Source organism: Malus domestica, chromosome 02 (assembly GCF_042453785.1).
Source record: "Malus domestica chromosome 02, GDT2T_hap1".
In the NCBI taxonomy this organism is placed as follows: domain Eukaryota; kingdom Viridiplantae; phylum Streptophyta; class Magnoliopsida; order Rosales; family Rosaceae; genus Malus; species Malus domestica.
The window spans coordinates 30,979,340-30,998,233 of NC_091662.1; the positions used below are offsets into that span (position 1 = coordinate 30,979,340).

General features: G+C 38.1%; 2 protein-coding genes across 2 annotated transcripts in view; both read left to right on the plus strand.

The window, feature by feature from the left end:
* Positions 1 to 18,894, plus strand: part of LOC114821674 (probable sodium/metabolite cotransporter BASS4, chloroplastic) — a 72,311-nt gene that overhangs the window by 41,497 nt on the left and 11,920 nt on the right. The window lies entirely within an intron of this gene.
* On the plus strand, positions 1,684 to 7,783 carry LOC103410276 (probable sodium/metabolite cotransporter BASS4, chloroplastic). The gene is made up of 11 exons (XM_070804608.1): positions 1,684 to 1,987; positions 3,742 to 4,013; positions 4,317 to 4,416; positions 4,511 to 4,618; positions 4,714 to 4,781; positions 5,681 to 5,759; positions 6,757 to 6,815; positions 6,932 to 7,000; positions 7,167 to 7,280; positions 7,564 to 7,585; positions 7,671 to 7,783. Exons 1-11 carry the CDS (start codon positions 1,684 to 1,686, stop codon positions 7,685 to 7,687), a joined length of 1,212 nt encoding a protein of 403 aa, XP_070660709.1. The 3' UTR covers positions 7,688 to 7,783.

An 18,894-nucleotide genomic window follows, 5' to 3' on the forward strand; every position in this document is an offset into this window, starting at 1 on the left:
GCCGGAAATTGCCTCGAAAGGGACGATGTTCGCCGGTAAATTTGGAAAAGCTACTTCGAGCTATTTTTTGCGGTTCACACATATACACCACTTAAAACAACCTTTGATCTAACCCTAAAACATAACCTAAGGGTTTCTAGAAGCTTACCAACATCGGAAAAACAAGAAACACATCGAAGAGGACGATGAACAATGGCACCATCATTGTTGGGGTTCCATGAAGGTTTGCTTGAGTTTTCCCAAGGTTCCTACGTCCAGTGGTGTGAGTTTGGGGTTGTTGTTGCTTATGTGAGTGACAAACTTGAGGAGAGAAGGAGAGATCATAGAAAGAGAGAGATGTCCAAGAGTCATAAGGGGAGAGAAGAGAAGAGAGAGAAAGAGTTATAAAAATCAGAAAAAGAAAGAAAAGGGGAAGGAAATCGGGGGACAAATCAGGAGGTGGGCCCCTTGGGCTCACTAATTAAGACTCAAAAACCAATTTTAAAAGAAAAATATCTAACTCATAGTGAAATTTCACGACAATACCCCTTTTGTTCCTATAAAATCGGGACGGGTTGTTACAATTGTTACTTGTACACCCCAGCCACCACATCCCACTATTAACACCATCACCATACCTCCACCATTGCTGCTCCATCACCACCACCGCAGCCACCACCACCTCCACCACCATTAGCACCATTGTCCCCCACCACTATTGTCGTCTCTCCACTCCTACTACTATGTCCATTTTGTCATTGTATACAATTATATTACTTTAACTTTAAAATTTACCAAACGCTTTTACACTGTTTTTCTTACCAACATCACTTTTAAAATATAGTTAATTAAACGCTCATCTGCTTTACTTTACAGTTGATTATTCTTAAAGTACAACAGAAGCAGTTTTTTTTTTAAAGCATAGCAATCCCAAATTGACCCTTAGTAATCATATTTTAATCTTTAAATTAAATTCGATAAGGATCCAATCCAATCCGATCTAAATCTAATGCTAATTGAATCTCGATCAACAAGTTAGATATGATGGTCTAAATATAATCCAAATTCGTAAATTCAATTACAAACAAATCTGGATATGAATCAAAGTTTGATATCCGAATCGACCTTTTTACAAGTCTACTTAGGCGATCTCCAACCGATGACTGGCCAGATGGCTCATTTTAAACCTTTGGCCCTCAAAGATCCTTTAAGATATTAATATTTTAATGAACAGTACATTACCATATTTTCCTCCGTCTCCAACCGAAGGCCACAGGGCTAGATGGCTCGTTTTAGCCATGTCACAAAAAATCGTCTCCAACCGAGGGCCAAACATAATTTATTATTTAAAAACTACAACTTAAATTCAAATCCAACGGCTAAGTGACGTCAGCTAACTTTTGGATTTGAATTTTTTTTTGCTGTAAATAGGGTGGATATTGGGATATAATTCACACAACTTTGAATTCATCTATTTCAATTCAATTTCTTTCAATTCAAGTTTGCAATGAATTACAACTTTGGATCCTCTTCAGATTCGAACTGGGGGTCTTCATCCAATTCCAAAAGAGAAGCAAAATGGGTGCAAATGAGACGAGAAGATGAGGAGTCTGATGAAGAAGTTCAAGTAAGGCGCAACAAACAAAACAGAGTAGCAGTCATGGCTGCGGCCATGGTGTGTCAGCCAACTGAGGAACAACCTCAATGGGGTGGCTCTATTGTTGGTCGCTCTTACAAACCACAAAACAGAGCGATGACGCATGCAATCCAATAAACAACTACTTCGACCCCAACTCGGTGTACATAGAAGAGGATTTCAGACATCGCTTCCGGGTGAGGTGTCATGTCTTCAAGTGTTTACTTTGTGATGTCCAGCAGGTCAATCTGTACTTTCGACAGAAGCGGGACAGAGCAGGCCGCCCTAGTTTCTCACCTCATCAGAAGGTTACTGTTGCACTCCGAATGATGGCCTATGGCTCCCCAGCTGATTCGATGGATGAAACCCATGGTATGTTTGAGTCTACATGCCTTTATAGTCTTGAAGAATTTTGTGACACAATTGTTTAGATTTACAAAGACGAGTACCTCCACGAGCCAAATCAAGAAGATATGAATCGGCTTATTCGCAAAGCTAAAGACCGTGCGTTTCTGTGCATGATAGGGTCATTAGATTGCATGCATTGGGATTGGAAGAACTGTCCCATCAAGGAGGCTTTAGCGGAAGGTCGAGAAAGCCAATTGTTGTGTTAGAGGCGGTTGCCTCATATGACACATGGATTTGGCATGCTTTCTTTGGAGTCCCTGGATCCCAAAATGATATTACAGTTCTTGGGCATTCACCTCTCTTCAATAACTTGACGGAAGGTAAAGCACCTCAACTTGACTACTACATCAACGGCCGTCAATACAATATGGGGTATTACTTGGCAGATGGCATCTACCCAAAGTGGGCGACACTTGTCCAAGCAATTCCAAACCCTAGGAATGACACGGAAAAGTTGTTTACCTTACACCAAGAGGCATATCGGAAAGATGTTGAGAGAGCTTTTGGTATTCTACAAGCACGATGGAAGATCATTAGCGAACCGGCAAGAGGGTGGAGTCGAGAAAATTTGGATTCCATCATGATGTCTTGCATCATATTACACAATATGATAGTGGAGGATGAATGAGATAGGTATATTGATGGAGAGTCAGATGACCACCAAGAAGATCCAAATAGGTCAAGAAGGGCTCGTGCAAAAATATATGATGAGCATAATTTGCCTTTCAATCCAAGAACTGGTAGTATCTCTATAGATGAGTACATGAGACGCTATAGAATGATACGTTCTTGTGTCACAAACAAGTACCTACAACAAGATCTTGTTGCACATCTTTGGGCCCAAAGAAGCATGGAGTAGGCATTTACGTTTTATGTTTTAAATGTTTTTAAAAATGTTGTTTAAGTTTCATGTTGTATAATTTTTATGTTGGTTAATGTTGTTTCATGTTACTTAATTTAATTTAATGTTGTATAATGGCTTAGGAAGTTATAGGAAAAAAATAGAATCTAAAAAAAAATATGAAACAAATTTTGTGAAATAGAAGTTATAGGAAAAAAATGGAATTTAAAAAAATATGAAACAAATTTTGTAAAATAGAAGTTATACGAAAAAAAATATGAACCAAATTTTGTAAAATATAAGTTATAGAAAAAAAAGGTTTAAATTCATAAAAAAAAAAAATTGAATACAACGGCTAGTGACTGGCTAGCCGTTGGAATTCAAATTAGAATTCAAATTAGAATTCAAATTAGTGTCAGATTGGAATTCAAATTAGAATTAATGACGGTTTTAACCGACACTGTTCAAACTGCTATTATATTAACATTGCTATTAGTGTCGGTTAAAACCGACACTAATAATATAATATATATTATTTTTGTCGGCTATAACTGACAGAAATAACAAAACATTAAAAAAAAAATGGCCAGCCCTCCAGCCCTCTCCGATTCCGTGGGGCCCTCCCAGATTCCAGATCCCTCTAGCCTAGCCATCGGTTGAAAATGATTTTCGAACTATTTTCGACTATCTAGTCCTCTGAACCTTTCAGTTGGAGATGGTTTAAGTAGCACTAACAGTTTGGTGACTTAATGTTAGCTTGCTCCACCATCACCTAACTGATAACTCCATTCAAAATGGGGGACAGAGCTAATAAATCCCATGACTTCATTTCAGTAGCAGATTCATTGGTCGTATGGCCCACCAACAGCAACTTGATTTTCTGGCGTACGAGATAGATTTTTCAGTGTGAGGTACCACTGCAGGCCACTACTGATTATCTCTTTCCATTTACCAGTTTCGACTTTTTGCAGCTATGGCGGGAACCATCCAAGCCCTGATTCTCACGCCCCGACCCGCCAACCCGCCAACCCGCTGCCGTTTGCTCACCGACTCCCACATTTTCCGTCCAAACATGCCGCATTCCGCTTCGATCTTCAACTTAACCGCTGTATCTCGAATCCCGTCAAAGCCTGGCAACACCCCGATCAGGTTCTCTTTACTTGTTTGAGCTCTGTTTGGTAACTCAAAACTAAGAATTCTACTTTTTGCTTCGTCTTGATGTAGTGTAATCGGACCTGATAATTCGGTACCTGAACTAAAATGTGTGTTTGGGAATGCTTGTTGGATCCAGTTTTTTGTTTCTGAAACTGATGAGTATTAAGTAATTTAGCTACATTCGTCATTTTTTGGAAACAAAAAATTGGATCGAAGAAGGATACCAAACAAACAGTCCCTAACTAAGTGACTTTTAAGTCTCAAATTTAGTTTATAGAAATGTGAATGCTGTTTCAGAAAGATGGCAATGGAATCAAGAGGCATTCGGGTTCGGTTAAGGGCTTGAATTGGGCTAAACCTTTGTCGAATTTTGTTGCGAATAATTTTCTTTCCTTAGGTGACTTCTAACTCTATGTTTGGATGGAAATTGTGTGTGTGTGTGTTTGAGATATGTTTTTATTTTATTTGTTTTTGTGTAATACTGTGTGCAGTTCTTGTTGGTGGAGCAGCTTTAGGGCTTGCAAACCCTAGTTTAGGTTGTCTTGCTGATTCATACTCTTTCACAAAAGTCAGCACATTTGGGGTTTTTATCATCTCAGGTTTACAATTCTGCCTTTCTCTGGTTCCATTCTGTTTGATGCTTGTTTAGTTTATGCCGCGAATTATGCCGAATTTGTTTGATGTGATTGCGTAGGGTTGACATTGCAAACTGGAGAAATTTTTGAAGCTGCAGAAGCATGGCCTGTCGGAATCTTTGGGCTAGTAAGTTAACTCTATATTGATTAGAACAGATATGAAAGACAGATTTAGTACATTTCACGGCATAAATTTCATAGTATTGGGTCGATAGAAGTCTTTATTTCATGTTGGTTATATATTACCTTTGAAACTTCTTTCTCGATCAAGTATGCTTCAATAGAATATGTTGTACAAGCTTGCTTTCGTTCCTCTAGATCTTGGGAAACAATGGAGGAACACATGACAGCTTATGTTAAAACATTATTGCATCCCGTGGTCTAAAATCGTGTGATGCTATTCCGTGTAATAATTGTACCGAAATATATGAATATGGATTGACTAATATTGTCTTCTGTCTTCGTTGTCCTCTCCTACTTCAAATTTGACTGGTGAAAAAGTGTTGGGGCGAGATCTCATAACTGAGAGCTCAGTCATTATCTTTTGTTTCTGTAAGTTGTGGGACTTGGTTTTTCTTGTTCTTTTTTCTAGTTGATATGCGATCATTCTTAAACTGTGATTTATGGATACTACGTGCATTTACCTATCATTGATGCTGGCCAATGTGTTATGATATTATTAAGGGAACTTTAACCAAAAATTTCTGGTACTGTTCAAAAAACCACATTTTTACACTAAAAAGTAAATCCTGGTACTATTCACTTTACCCTTTATTTTGTCCTTATCGTTAAAAAACTCAAAGTTTTCAAACCCTTTTCTTTAAAATGAACAGTACCAGACTTTACTTTTTAGTGTAAAAATGTGGTTTTTCATTAAAGTAAACAGTACCAAGAGCTTTTCGTTAAAGTTTCCTTAATAATAAGTATTATTAATCCTGTGATCATTCTTAATCTGAGACTTATGATATGACTTCGATTGATGCTAGCCATTCTGTGATCTTATTGATGTTTGTTTCCATGATTCAGGTCTCCATTCTATTATTTACTCCATGTTTTTCGAGGGCAATATTGCAACTGCCGCTCCAACCTAAAGAGTTTGTTAGAGGTTTGGCAATTAAATTATGTCTCAGTTACACTATCCTTAAGAGAAGAGGTCGCACTTGGTGCGATGGCAAGTGCCTTCGCCCATGAGCGGTAGGTCTCGGGTTCGAGACTTGGGAGCAGCCTCTCCATAAATGGGGGTAAGGCTAGCCGACATTCACCTCTCCCAGACCCTGCGTAAAGCGGGAGCCTTGTGCACTAGGTACGACCTTTTTTACAGTATCCTTAAGAGGATGTTATCTAATATTGTAGGTTAAAATGCTTAAACTGAATCAAATTGCTATTAAGATTTGTGCCTGTACGTATCAAAGTTATAAATGGAACTTGGTTTCCTGACTCGTCTCAAAAAATAAAAACTAAAACAAAACAAAAAAGCCAACGAAAAAGTTCCTAAAATTGCCCGTAGAAACCATCCTATTCTATTCCATCAAATCAACTAAGTTAGCTCAATCAATAGCCATAAATTAGATAGACCAATTCAGCTAACTTAGCTCAATATTTGAAATGACGATGGAGCTAACTTAGGAGATCATGTAGGGAAAACCAAGCAAAACCCACCAAAATTCAAGGGCTGGCTATGGTTCAAGCTACAGCACTGTCCCTCAAAATTTCATACCAAACAAGAAAGAATTGCATTATGATTACTCAGGCTCCATATTTTTGACAGGAACAAGCAAGAGATGGAAAGCTTGATCATCTTTGGTATGATACCGAAAAGTAATTACTTTCTAGAACATATTCTTGATCTTATATTTTGCTTATGGCTTCAACTCGACCTAAGATCAGGAATCCTTTAGGTGATTGGTTTTAGGGTTTAGGGTTACTTATTCTAACTAAGCTTCAACTCAAAATATTCTGTGGCCTTGTTTCTGGTTGCTTGATTTGAAAATGCGTTATTTTGTTGCGTGAGTTAGCACGGGATTTACATAGTGGTGAATCATTCCTCTTTTATCTCTGAAGCTTAGTTGGAAAACCATATGGTAATTTCTCTATTGTTGCAGGGCTTGCACTATTTTGCTGTATGCCAACCACATTATCAGTTGCAGTGGCGCTTACTCAGGTATGCTAGTTCCATTATCTTCGATCTTATTTGAACATTTTCATTTTTTTTCAAAGTTTTTTGCAGTATGTACTCCGTTTGGGGATTGTTTAAAGATTTGTGTTCTTTAAATGCAGCTTGCTGGAGGCAATTCTGCCCTTGCTCTTGCAATGACTTTGAGCTCTAACGTGTTGGGAATTTTAGTTGTGAGTTTGGGAGTCCCCTGCATTCTCAGTTTTATCTGTTGGTTTACATATTTATTTAATACCAGATTGTATTAAAATAGAATTTGCATCTGCATGTTTTGCAGCAATATTTAAGTGCTCTAGTTGATCTCTTTAAAAAGCATATACTAATATCATATCCTTCTAGGTCCCATTTTCTATATCAAAATTTGTAGCTGACGGATTTGGCGTATCTGTTCCAACTAAGCAGCTATTCAAAAGTCTCGTTCTCACATTGTTGATCCCTCTGATATTGGGGAAGGTAATCAATTTTTTCTTTTCTGTTACTGTCAGGAAAATAGCTATCTTATCAATGTTTCCAATAAATCAACTTTTTAATTTATCAACTTACGTTCAGAAAGTATATATTTATGCTGAAATCGATTTTATTAGATTTCTGATAGTTCTTAATTATGGATGTGATCTTCAACCAAAAAAAGTAAATAATAGATCATAAATGTGGTCTTTTTATACCACTGTCAAAACATTATTCTATCCTCTGGTGTTTTGTCGCTTTCTATTTACTTGTTCCTTTGCATAAACAGATTTGTCGAGAATCCTTAAGAGGTGAGTATCCTTCTCTCTGTTCCAGAAGTTTTCTTAATTCTAGGATATTTTTGTTTTAGTTAATATCTTTTATAATAATTTGTAGCTTTTAACAAGTACTAAAATTCCTGCACAATATGGATGAAGGGATCAGTCTCATTCTAAAGAATTTGCTAATACATAGTACATACACAAAATCAATACATACACAAATATACACACTACGTACAGTGCATTTGTATAAAAAGAAGTATCCAAACTATCCACACTTAGCCTGGTATTAATTAGTTATATGCTTAACATACTATACTAGATTGGAGATTCCACACAGCCTCTGAGTTATTACATGACATTAATATTTATATCTTTAATTATTATTTAATTTAAGAGTACAGGAAAGTCTTACAAATTAAAACTGAAAACTTACTCTCCTACTTAGAGCAAGTCCATCCCCAAAAAAAATGCGCTGGCACTCAACCCATTTAATCCACTCAGTGATAGACTTCATGAACAGTAAATTGACCAAATGCTTCTCCATCCCTAAAAAATGCGCTGGCACAAAGTCTAAAAATGCACTGGCACAAACGATATTCACCCTTACAAAGTACGCTGGCATCCGGCCCATATAAAATATTATTAATTTTTTTATAAAATAATAAATTTTAAATTTAGTCTTAATTTCGAATAAGATTTTTAGCCAATCTCTCGTCACGCCACGTGTTATTATCCGAATGTACTATTTTGTGAATAGATTTCCGTTAAGATTTTCAACCAATCTTGACGCACCACGTGTCACTATCTATTTATAATAATTTAGCCAAGATTTCGATAAGATTTTCAACCAAACTTGTCATGCCACATGTCATTATCTGAACGTACTATTTTGTGGATAGATTTTCAACCAATCCCGACGTGCCACGTCACTATCTGTTTACAATAATTTAGCCAAAATTTCGATAAGATTTTTAACCAATCATATAGTGCCACGTGGCATTGTGCAAAACCTCATCCTTTTTTTTTTTTTTGTCCAGATAAACCCTACATCCCTACATCGTTTTTATCGTTTTTAAATCTTGAGTTTTTACAATGTCTTCTTTTTAGCTCATTATTCACACACCAAACTCAATACTTCATTTTAGCTAAGAATCATTCTTCATCGTTTTTAAATCTTGAGTTTTTACAATGTCTTCTGCAAGGAGATTGTTCAAATAATTTGAGGAGCAACAGAAAAGATTGTTGGCACAACTGGAACAATTGTTCAATCTCAAGGAAGGTGGAGATGAGGCTTTTGCAATGGAGGAGGATGATGAACATATAAGGCAGAGGGCCTCACATTCTCGCCGTGTCATGAAAGCTGTGGGTCAAATATCCAAATCCATACGTGCTGCAAACTTGGATAGAAAGAGGGAAAGATGAGGTAAATATCTCTTGGAAGATTATTTTATCCCCAACCGTGTATTCCCTGATTATGTTTTTAGACGTCGTTTTAGAATGCAACGAAGTTTGTTCGACAAAATCATGAGTGATATTTGCAACCATGATCCATCCTTTGTGCAAAAAAAAAAAAGAAGATGCTTTTCATATTCTAGGTCTTCTTCCTGAACAAAAAATTAATGTTGCCTTGCGGATGCTTGCATATGGAGCATCTGCATATCAAGTGGATAAGATAACAAGGATGAGAAAATCAACTGTTTTGGAGTCCTTGCTGTGGTTTTGCTCCGCAATAAAACCTCTATACCAATGAGTACGTCCAGAAACCCACGCCAGGAGACATACGAAGGTTGCTGAGGAAGGGTGAGATGTGAGGCTTTCCTGGCATGATTGGAAGCATTGACTGCATGCACTAGACCTGAAAAAACTGTCCAAGTGCGTGGCAAGGAGCTTATGGCTACAAAAAAGAAACCAAAAGTATCATTTTGGAAGCGGTAACTTCATTTGATATATGGATTTGGCATACATTTTTTGGTGTTCCAGGAGCTCAGAATGACCTAAATGTCCTTGTCCAATCCGTAGTTTTCCATGAAGTGTTGCATGGGAAAGCACCCAGAGTCACATATTGGGTCAATGATCATCTATACTAAGAAGCGTACTACCTTACAGACGACATTTACCCATGGTGGACAACGTTTGTCAAAACAGTGCCACATCCACAAAGTGAAAAAGAAAAACACTTAATGTCAAGAGGGGTGTAGGAAAGATATGGAGCGTTGTTTTGGTATCCTACAAGCTCATTGGGTGATTGTCAGGGCTGCTGCCAGAATGTTTGCTGTCGAGGATCTTCGATCCATCATGATGACATATATCATCCTCCACAACATGATTGTGGAAGATGAGTATGATTATGATGCCCTTGATGAATACGAGTCAGACACGATGAACAATTCAAGAACATGCATCTATTGTGCTCATGACCGCACTAAAGATCCCGTGCAACACGAGTCATTTGAGCGGGATGGACGGTACAATCAATTGATCGTTAAGAGGTATGCTTCAATGCAAGAGCCATACTGGCACTGTACCCATTGAAGTGACTTGATTGAGCACCGGTGGGGATTGCAACAAGGTGAAGATAATTAAAAGGAGTTTGCGGTGGAAAAATAAAGTTCTTAGTTTATTTAGTGTATTTTTTTAAAGTTTATTTGGTGAGTTTATGTAATTTTATTTAGTGTTTTTTTAAGTTTATTTAGCGAGTTTATGTAATTTTTTTTCGTGTGTTTTTTTAAGTTTATTTGGTGTGTTTAAATAAAGTACTAAAAATATTTAAGAAATTACATCTATTACTAAAAATAAATAAGAAAGAGAGTTGTTATTGGCATTCAAAAAAAGCTTTTTATATTAGCACCCCACAAAATGTTGAATGCACCCCACATTAAAATTTAATATTAAATGACTTATTTACCTCATTATGCAATGACAATTTTGACCTTATTAGGTTTTTTTTTTTAAAATTCTAAATACACCCCAAATCACTTTAAGCGTATTATTTATCTTCTCAACTATCAAAACCCTCTCATTCTCTATTGTTGAACAAAACTCTAACCAATGAAACTACAAACATGTTGATTGAGAAAAATTGTTTTTGACAAATGGAACACGAAATCGATGTTTCAGAAGCTTCATATGAGTTAAGACTTCATATTTTTCATTGTTTTAGTGATTTCGATGACATCGATAATTATTTAATCTTGCGTTTGCTACGTTATTTAAACTTTTATATTCATATTCATCTTTTAGGGTTCATATTAATCTTGCGTACCCAGTAACATGAATCATATTAGTGCTAGAGTCAAATACTATTACAAAGTAGGTAACCCGCTCAGCCTTAAATAAGGAGTTCAAAGCGTAATTGTTAGGTGATATGGAAGTGAAAAGAAACCTAAAAGCTTGGAGGAAGTGGGGTGTATAGAAAATTAAAATTGAGTCTTATAAGATTTGAGAAATGTGGGGTGTATGTATAAAATATAAAGTGTATATTGAGAATGTGGGGTGTGAAGGTATTATGGGAAAGTATGTGGGGTGTATTAAGATAATTTTTAAGTGAAAAAGCAAATGTGGGGTGTATTAAGTATGTGGGGTTTATTCAACAATTTGTGGGGTGTTAATATAATAAGCCTTCCAAAAATCTCATTCTACACTTCCAAACTTTTTATATTTGGAAAGAAAAATACATTTGTGAAGAGTATAAAATGAGATTTTTGGAATGTCAATAACACTTCCCATAAGAAATTACATAAAGTACTACAAATAAATAAGAAATTACATAAAGTACTAAAAATAAAGACGAAATTACATAAAGTACTAAAAATTAAGACGAAATTAAATAAAGTACTACAAATAAATATGAAATTATATAAAGTATGTGGAGCTAGGATATGTGGTGATAGGATCTTCGTTGCTAGGACCTGTGTAGCTAGAACCCCTCGACTTGTTTCCGCATCTCTTGCACGCCTCATTTGCACCTTTTTTTTCCGATGTCCAAAAATATTTTGAATTCAGAGACAGTCCTACTAGAGGCTTGTTCATAGTATCACGATCTGCTTGAGCCATCCTTTCTTCTCTAACCATCTCGCTTTCTTGATTAAGTGCTTCTCTAATCATCTCGTTTTCTCGATTAAGTATTTCTGTTTGTCTCTCAACCGCCGCATCACGTCTTTCAGTAGGTGCTAATATTGTTGCCATAAGCAACTTTTTCTTCATCTCTAGCCACTTGCCGCCCCATGTTCAGTTCACCTTGGCGAGCAAGTTTGTCCATATATTTTGTGTAGTCATTTTTGGAAGAACTCCCTTTTTTCTTTGCCGTCTTTTTACCTTGAGGCCTTAGGGACTGATGAGTCGGTTGGGTTTTCGGCACTTCTTCGGGCGTCCTTCAAATGTGTCTTTTTCTTGTGCGGCCTTGTCTGGTTCTGGCTAACTGTGTAGAGGGATGTCGTGCATGACAACTTCTGGGACCTGTTGGCATAATTTTGTATCTGGGACAATCTTTGACAACATCCCAACATTCTCATTTGGTAAATGATTTGTTGTGGTTCTTCAAATTGTAGAATGCTTGTGCTTGTAGTGTCTACAAAATGTGGGATAAGACAATATTATAAAATGCGGGTGTAACACAAATAAATAAATTAAAATATTGATGCGGGTGGAATACATATAAATAAATAAAAATATTGTCACTTGATCTGCTAAACTTGTCCCACTACGCAAATTAGTGGAAGCAATCGAGACAGCATTTTTCCAACAAGTAAAGGATATGTTGAGTTTTTTCCAACGACCTTGAAGACCTTGACTACTTTTGGCATCTTTTCCAAGCCTAGAGCAAAATGCTTACGTAATTATACTCCACATTTCTCGCAACTCCATCTCATTACCCGTAATCGGGTCATGAGTAATTTGAACCCAACATTCACACAACGTAACATCTTTGGCAAAACGCTTCCCTAATTCTACTCCACATTTCTCGTAACTCCATCTCATTACTCGTAATCGGGTCATGAGTAATTTGAACCTAGCATTCACACAACGTAACATCTTCGATGAGCTTCCACCTAACCATCAACATTCACACAACGTAAAAAAGAGACTTGTGCGAAGGAGGCGTGCAAGAGACACGGAAACAAGTTGAGGGGGTTCTAGCTACATAGATCCTAGTAACGAAGATTCGAGCACCACATGTCCTAGCTCCACAAACTTTGTATAATTTCATATTTATTTGTAGTACTTTATTTAATTTCGTCTTAATTTTTAATACTTTATGTAATTTCGTCTTTATTTTTAGTACTTTATATAATTTCTTATTTATTTTTAGTATTTTATGTAATTTCTTATTTATTTTTAGTAATAGATGTAATTTCTTAAATATTTTTAGTACTTTATTTAAAAGGAAAACTAATAAAAAAAGGCTTGAAACTTTGAGTTTTAATGATAAGTACAAAATAAAGGGTAAAATGAATAGTACTAGGATTGACTTTTTAGTGTAAAAATGTGGTTTTTTCGTTAAAGTGAACAATATCGGAAGTTTTTCGTAAAAATTCCCTTATTTAAACACACCAAATAAACTTAAAAAAACACATGAAATAAAATTACACAAACTCACCAAATAAACTTAAAAAAAATACATTAAATAAACTAAGAATGTCATTTTTCCACCACAAACTCCTTTTAATTATCTTCACCTTGTTGCAATCCCCACTGGTGCTCAATCAAGTCACTTTGACGGATACAGTGCCAGTATGGCTCTTGCATTGAAGTGTACCGTTCAACGATCAATTGATTGTAACGTCCATCCCGTTCCAATGGCTCGTGTTGCACGGGATCTTTGGTGCAGTCATGAGCACAATAGATGTGTGTTCTTGAGTTTTTCTGTGTCCGGCTCGTATTCATTGACGGCATCATAATCGTACTCATCTTCCACAATCATGTTATGGAGGATCATACACGTCATCATGATGGATCAAAGACAGCAGCCTTGACAATCGCCTAACGAACTTGCAGGATACCAAAACAACACTCCACATCCTTCCTACACTTCTCTTGACATTATGCGAACTGTTTTTCTTTTTGACTTTGTGGATGTGGCACTATTTTGACAAACGTTGTCCACCTTAGGTAAATATAGTCTACAAGGTAGTATGCTTCTTCGTATAGATTGCCATTAATTCAATATGTGACTCTGGGTGCTTTTCCTTGCAGCACTTCATGGAAGATTGGAGATTGGACAATGACATTTAGGTTATTCTGAGCTGCTGGAACACCAAAAAATACATGCCAAATCCATGTATCAAATGAAGCCACCGCTTCCAAAATGATACTTTTGGCTCATTTTCTGTCGCCATAAGCTCCTTGCCACGCACTTGGACAATTTTTTCAGGTTCAGTGCATGCAGTCAATGGTTCCAATCATGCCAGGGAAGCCTCGCATCTCACCCTTTTTCAGCAGCCTTCGCAGGTCTCTTGGAGTGGGTTTCCGGAGGTATTCATTGGTATAGAGGGCTTCGATTGTGGAGCAAAACCGCATCAGGGACTCTAGAACAGTTTATTTTCCCATCCTTGTTATCTCATCCACTTGATCTATAGATGCTCCATATGCAAGCATCCGCAAGGCAACAATAATTTTTTGCTTAGGAAGAAGACCTAGAACATGAAAATCATCATTTTTTTGCACAAAGTATGGATCATGGTTGCAAATAGCACTCATGATTTTGTTGAACAAACTTCGTTGCATTCTAAAATGATGTCTAAAAACATGATCAGGGAATACACAGTTGGGGATAAAATAATCTTCCAATAGATCTTTACCTCATCTTTCCCTCTTTCTATCCAAGTTTGTAGCACGTCTGGGTTTGGATATTTGACCCACAACTTCCATGACACAGTGTGAATGTGAGACCCTCTGCCTTCTATGTTCATCATCCTCCTTCATTGCGAAAGCTCATGTCCACCTTCCTCGAGATTAAAAAATTCTTCCTGGTGTGCCAACAATCTTTTATGTTGCTCCTTAAACTATTTGGACAATCTCCTTGAAGAAGATATTGTAAGAAGTCAAGATTTAAAAATGATAAAGAAGGATTCTGAGCTAAAAAGAAGGATTGAGTTTGGTGTGTGAATGATGATGGATGTAGGGTTTATATGGACAAAAAAAAAAGAGAAAGGATGAGGTTCTGGACAATGTCACGTGACACTACGTGATCAGTTGAAAATCTTATCGAAATCTTGGCTAAATTATTGTAAACAGATCGTGGCACGTCGAGATTGGTTGAAAATCAAATTGGAAAATTGTCCACAAAATTGTATGTTCGGATAATGACACATAGCATGACAATATTGGTTGAAAATCTTATCGAAATCTTGGCTAAATTATTGTAAATAGATAGTGACACATGGCGCGTTGGGATTGGTTGAAAATCTTAGCAGAAATCTATTCACAAAATAGTACGTTCGGATAATGACACGTGGCGTGACGAGATTGGTTAAAAACCCTATCCGAAATTAAAACTAAATTTAAAATTTATTATTATATAAAAAAATTAATAATATTTTAAATGGGCTGGGTGCTAGCACATTTTGTAGGGGTGGAGATCGTTTGTGCCAACGCATTTTTAGACTTTGTGCCAGCACAATTTTTAAGGGTGGAGAAGCATTTGGCCAATTTACTGTTCATGGGGTCTATCACTGTCCACTGAATGGATTAAATGGGCTGAATGTCGGTGCCTTTTTTTTTTTTTTTTTTTTTGAATCTAGTGTCTCCGGGTCTTTGACCCGACTACTCACTAGGCCACCCGCCTGACCCCAAATGTCGGTGCATTTTTTTAGGAGTGGACTTGCTCTTAGTGATAATTGCACATTTATTAAAATTTTAAAACCTTTACTTAATTGTATCAAAAGTCTTCCAAACATTCCACTTATAAAAGAGGCTAATAATCAGTAAGAATTTTAACATTTTACATTGTCATGCATCCGCTTGTTGGTGATGGATGTACATATCAAAAGAGTAAGACAAAAGAACAAGACTTGGAAGTGCCCAAGGACTAGATGGTGGAATCTAAAAGAAGAAAAACAAGTCATTTTCAAAGAGAAGGTAATCACCCAATGTGTGTGGGATAGAGAGGGGGAAGCTAGCCAAATGTGGGATTCCATGGCTAGTTGTATCCGAAAAGTAGCAAAAGAGGTATTAGGAGAGTCCAAGGGCTTTGCCCCACACCAAAAGGAATCTTGGTGGTGGAATGAGGAGGTACAAACAAAGGTGAAGGCTAAGAAGGAATGTTGTAAAGCCTTATACAAGGAGAGGACTGATGAAAATGGTGAAAGGTATAGAAAAGCGAAGCAAGAGGCGAAGAAAGCTGTCAGAGAAGCTAAGTTAGCGGCTTACGACAATATGTATAAACGACTAGATACCAAAGAAGGAGAGTTGGATATCTATAAACTATCTAGAGCAAGGGAAAAGAAGACAAGGGACCTAAACCAAGTGAGGTGCATCAAGGATGAGGATGGAAAGGTTCTTGCTACAGAGAACGCGGTTAAAGACAGATGGAGAGGTTATTTTCATAATCTTTTCAATGAAGGACATGAAATAAGTGCTTCTTTAGGAGAGTTGAGTAACTCAGAAGAGTGTAGAAACTACTCTTTTTATCGTCGAATCCGGAAGGAAGAAGTGGTTGTAGCTTTGAAGAAGATGAAGCATAAAAAAGCAATAGGCCCAGACGATATACCAATCGAAGTGTGGAAACTTTTGGGAGAGACAGGTATAACATGGCTCACTGACCTTTTCAATAGGATTTTGAAAACAAAGAAGATGCCAAATGAGTGGCGAATAAGGCCGGCGATGCTGTATGGCACAGAATGTTGGGCGGTGAAACATCAACACGTACACAAAATGGGTGTAGCGGAGATGAGGATGCTTCGTTGGATGTGTGGGCACACGAGAAAGGATAAGATTAGGAATGAGGATATCCGGGGTAAAGTAGGAGTAGCCGAAATTGAAGGAAAGATGAGAGAAAATCGGTTACGGTGGTTTGGACATGTGCAAAGAAGGCCTACTGACGTTCCGATTAGAAGATGCGACTATGGGACAGAGGTTCAGGGCCGAAGGGGTAGAGGAAGACCTAGGAAAACTTTGGAAGAGACTCTAAGAAAAGACTTAGAGTACTTGGATCTAACGAAGGACATGACACAGGATCGAGCACAATGGCGTTCTAAGATTCATATAGCCGATCCCACTCAGTGACTTGGATTTTCCAAGTCTCCAACCGAGAAGTTTTCCTCACTCGGGAAATTAAGGGAACACTACCCCAACCTACATGCTCCACTCAGAAAGCTTCAACATACAAGCTTTAACAAAAGAAAATTCAAAGAACTTAGCGAAGAAGGCTTTGGTGTATTTAACACAATACGTTGAAATGAAGGAAAGCTTATTTATTGATATCCCCGATAAGCTACAAATATGTACATATACATGAGTCAAAATAAGCACACAAGAGGGAGCCTTCACAAAGGTTGCTTAGGAGAAGTCTCAGCAGTCGGTAGAGCCCCAGAAAGAGAAGGCACCGGAGGGGGATCATTTGGAGCCTCAGTACTGGACAGAACCCTAGAAGGAGGAGGCATCAGAGGTTGATCATTTGGAGCTTCATTACGCGGTACAGCCCCAGAAGACGAAGGCAATAAATGCCTTTGGAACAAACCCACAAATCTCTAATGATCAAGTAAAACCTGACCATCAGTTTCCTTCATCTGGTCAAGCTTCCTCTTCATGTTTGTAGCATAGTCATGTGCGAGCCGGTGCAACTGTTTATTCTCATGCTTGAGCCCTCTAATCTCCTGTTTGAGACTCATCACTTCAGCCGCCAATGATTCAACTTGGCGGGTTCGAGCAAATAGGCGTTGGGCCATATTAGACACAGAACCTGCACACTGAACACTGAGAGCCAGCGAATCCTTAACAGCTAACTCATCAGACCGTTTGGAAAGTAGTCTGTTATCTTTGGGAGTGAGAAGGTTCCTGGCCACCACCGCAGCGGTCATATCATTCTTCATCACGGAATCCCCAACGGTAAGAGGACCAGTAGGGGAGACGAAGGATGGGCGCCATATGTTGTCTGGAGAAGGCGGGGCTGCCTCTTCAACAAGGTTCAAGTCAAAACGACGGTCGGAGGGGCCAGACATTTTCAAAGGTGTTGAAGAGAGAAGAGGTCGGACAAATCAAGATCTTAGAAGTGCAAGAATGAAGCTTCTACTGGTGGAGATTCAAGTGTGCTTTGGAACTTAATGCCAGCCCCTATAAAAATCTGCACTCGACGAAGCTTCAGAAATCGAAGAGGCGTTTGCTTTCTCAAAAGCTGGGCTGCTTAGAGATCACGAGGGTTGATCTCAGAAATCGAAGAGGCGTTTGCTTTCTCAAAAGTTGGGCTGCTCAAAGACCACGAAGGCCGATCTCAAAAATCGAAGATGCGCTCGCTTTCTCAAAAGCTGGGCTCCCCAGAGACCACGAGGGCCGATCTCAGAAATCGAAGAGGCACCTACTTTTCCAGCCTTTTCCAGCCTTGTCAGCACCTGTCACACGCACACTCAGTTTTGCGAAAATTATGGGCATTCTGTCAAAGACTTCTGGGGAAGTAGAAAACACATGAATCTTACTGTTCAATCACCCACTTCCCACACGCAACAATAGCTCATGGGTACCACAGATAACTTTGCCAAAGTTCTCTGCCAAAGTTGAGCACGTGAAGCTTGCAGCTCCCACTACATCGCTCTGACCAAGAAGGGTAAAAGAATAGCAAAGAAACAACACTAACAAAGTTTAGACCCATAAATTTTGAAGGTCTAGCTACCATATTATTACCCACAACTATAAAGGAACAGTACCACTGCTGGATAATTGGAAAGTCCCTGTGTGTTAACCTCTGTGCTTCGTGGCAAGGTAGACTAGCAAACATGCCCAACCTTTACTCACATTCGAGAAAACACTCCCAATAAGATTGCTTGCTCCAAAATCGAAGAGGCACCGTCCTCCGAATCTCGAGAGCCAGACTCCCAACATGACTACTTTCTTAAAAATCGAAGAGAGGGTAAAGGAACAGTACCATTGCTGGATAATTGGAAAGTCCCTGTGTGTCAACCTCTGTGCTTCGTGGCAAGGTAGACTAGCAAACATGCCCAACCTTTACTCACATTCGAGAAAACACTCCCAACAAGATTGCTTGCTCCAAAATCGAAGAGGCACCGCCCTCCGAATCTCGAGAGCCAGACTCCCAACATGATTACTTTCTCAAAAATCGAAGAGACACTGCTCCCCGAATCTCGAGAGCCAGACCCCCAGCATGATTGCTTTCTCAAAAATCGATG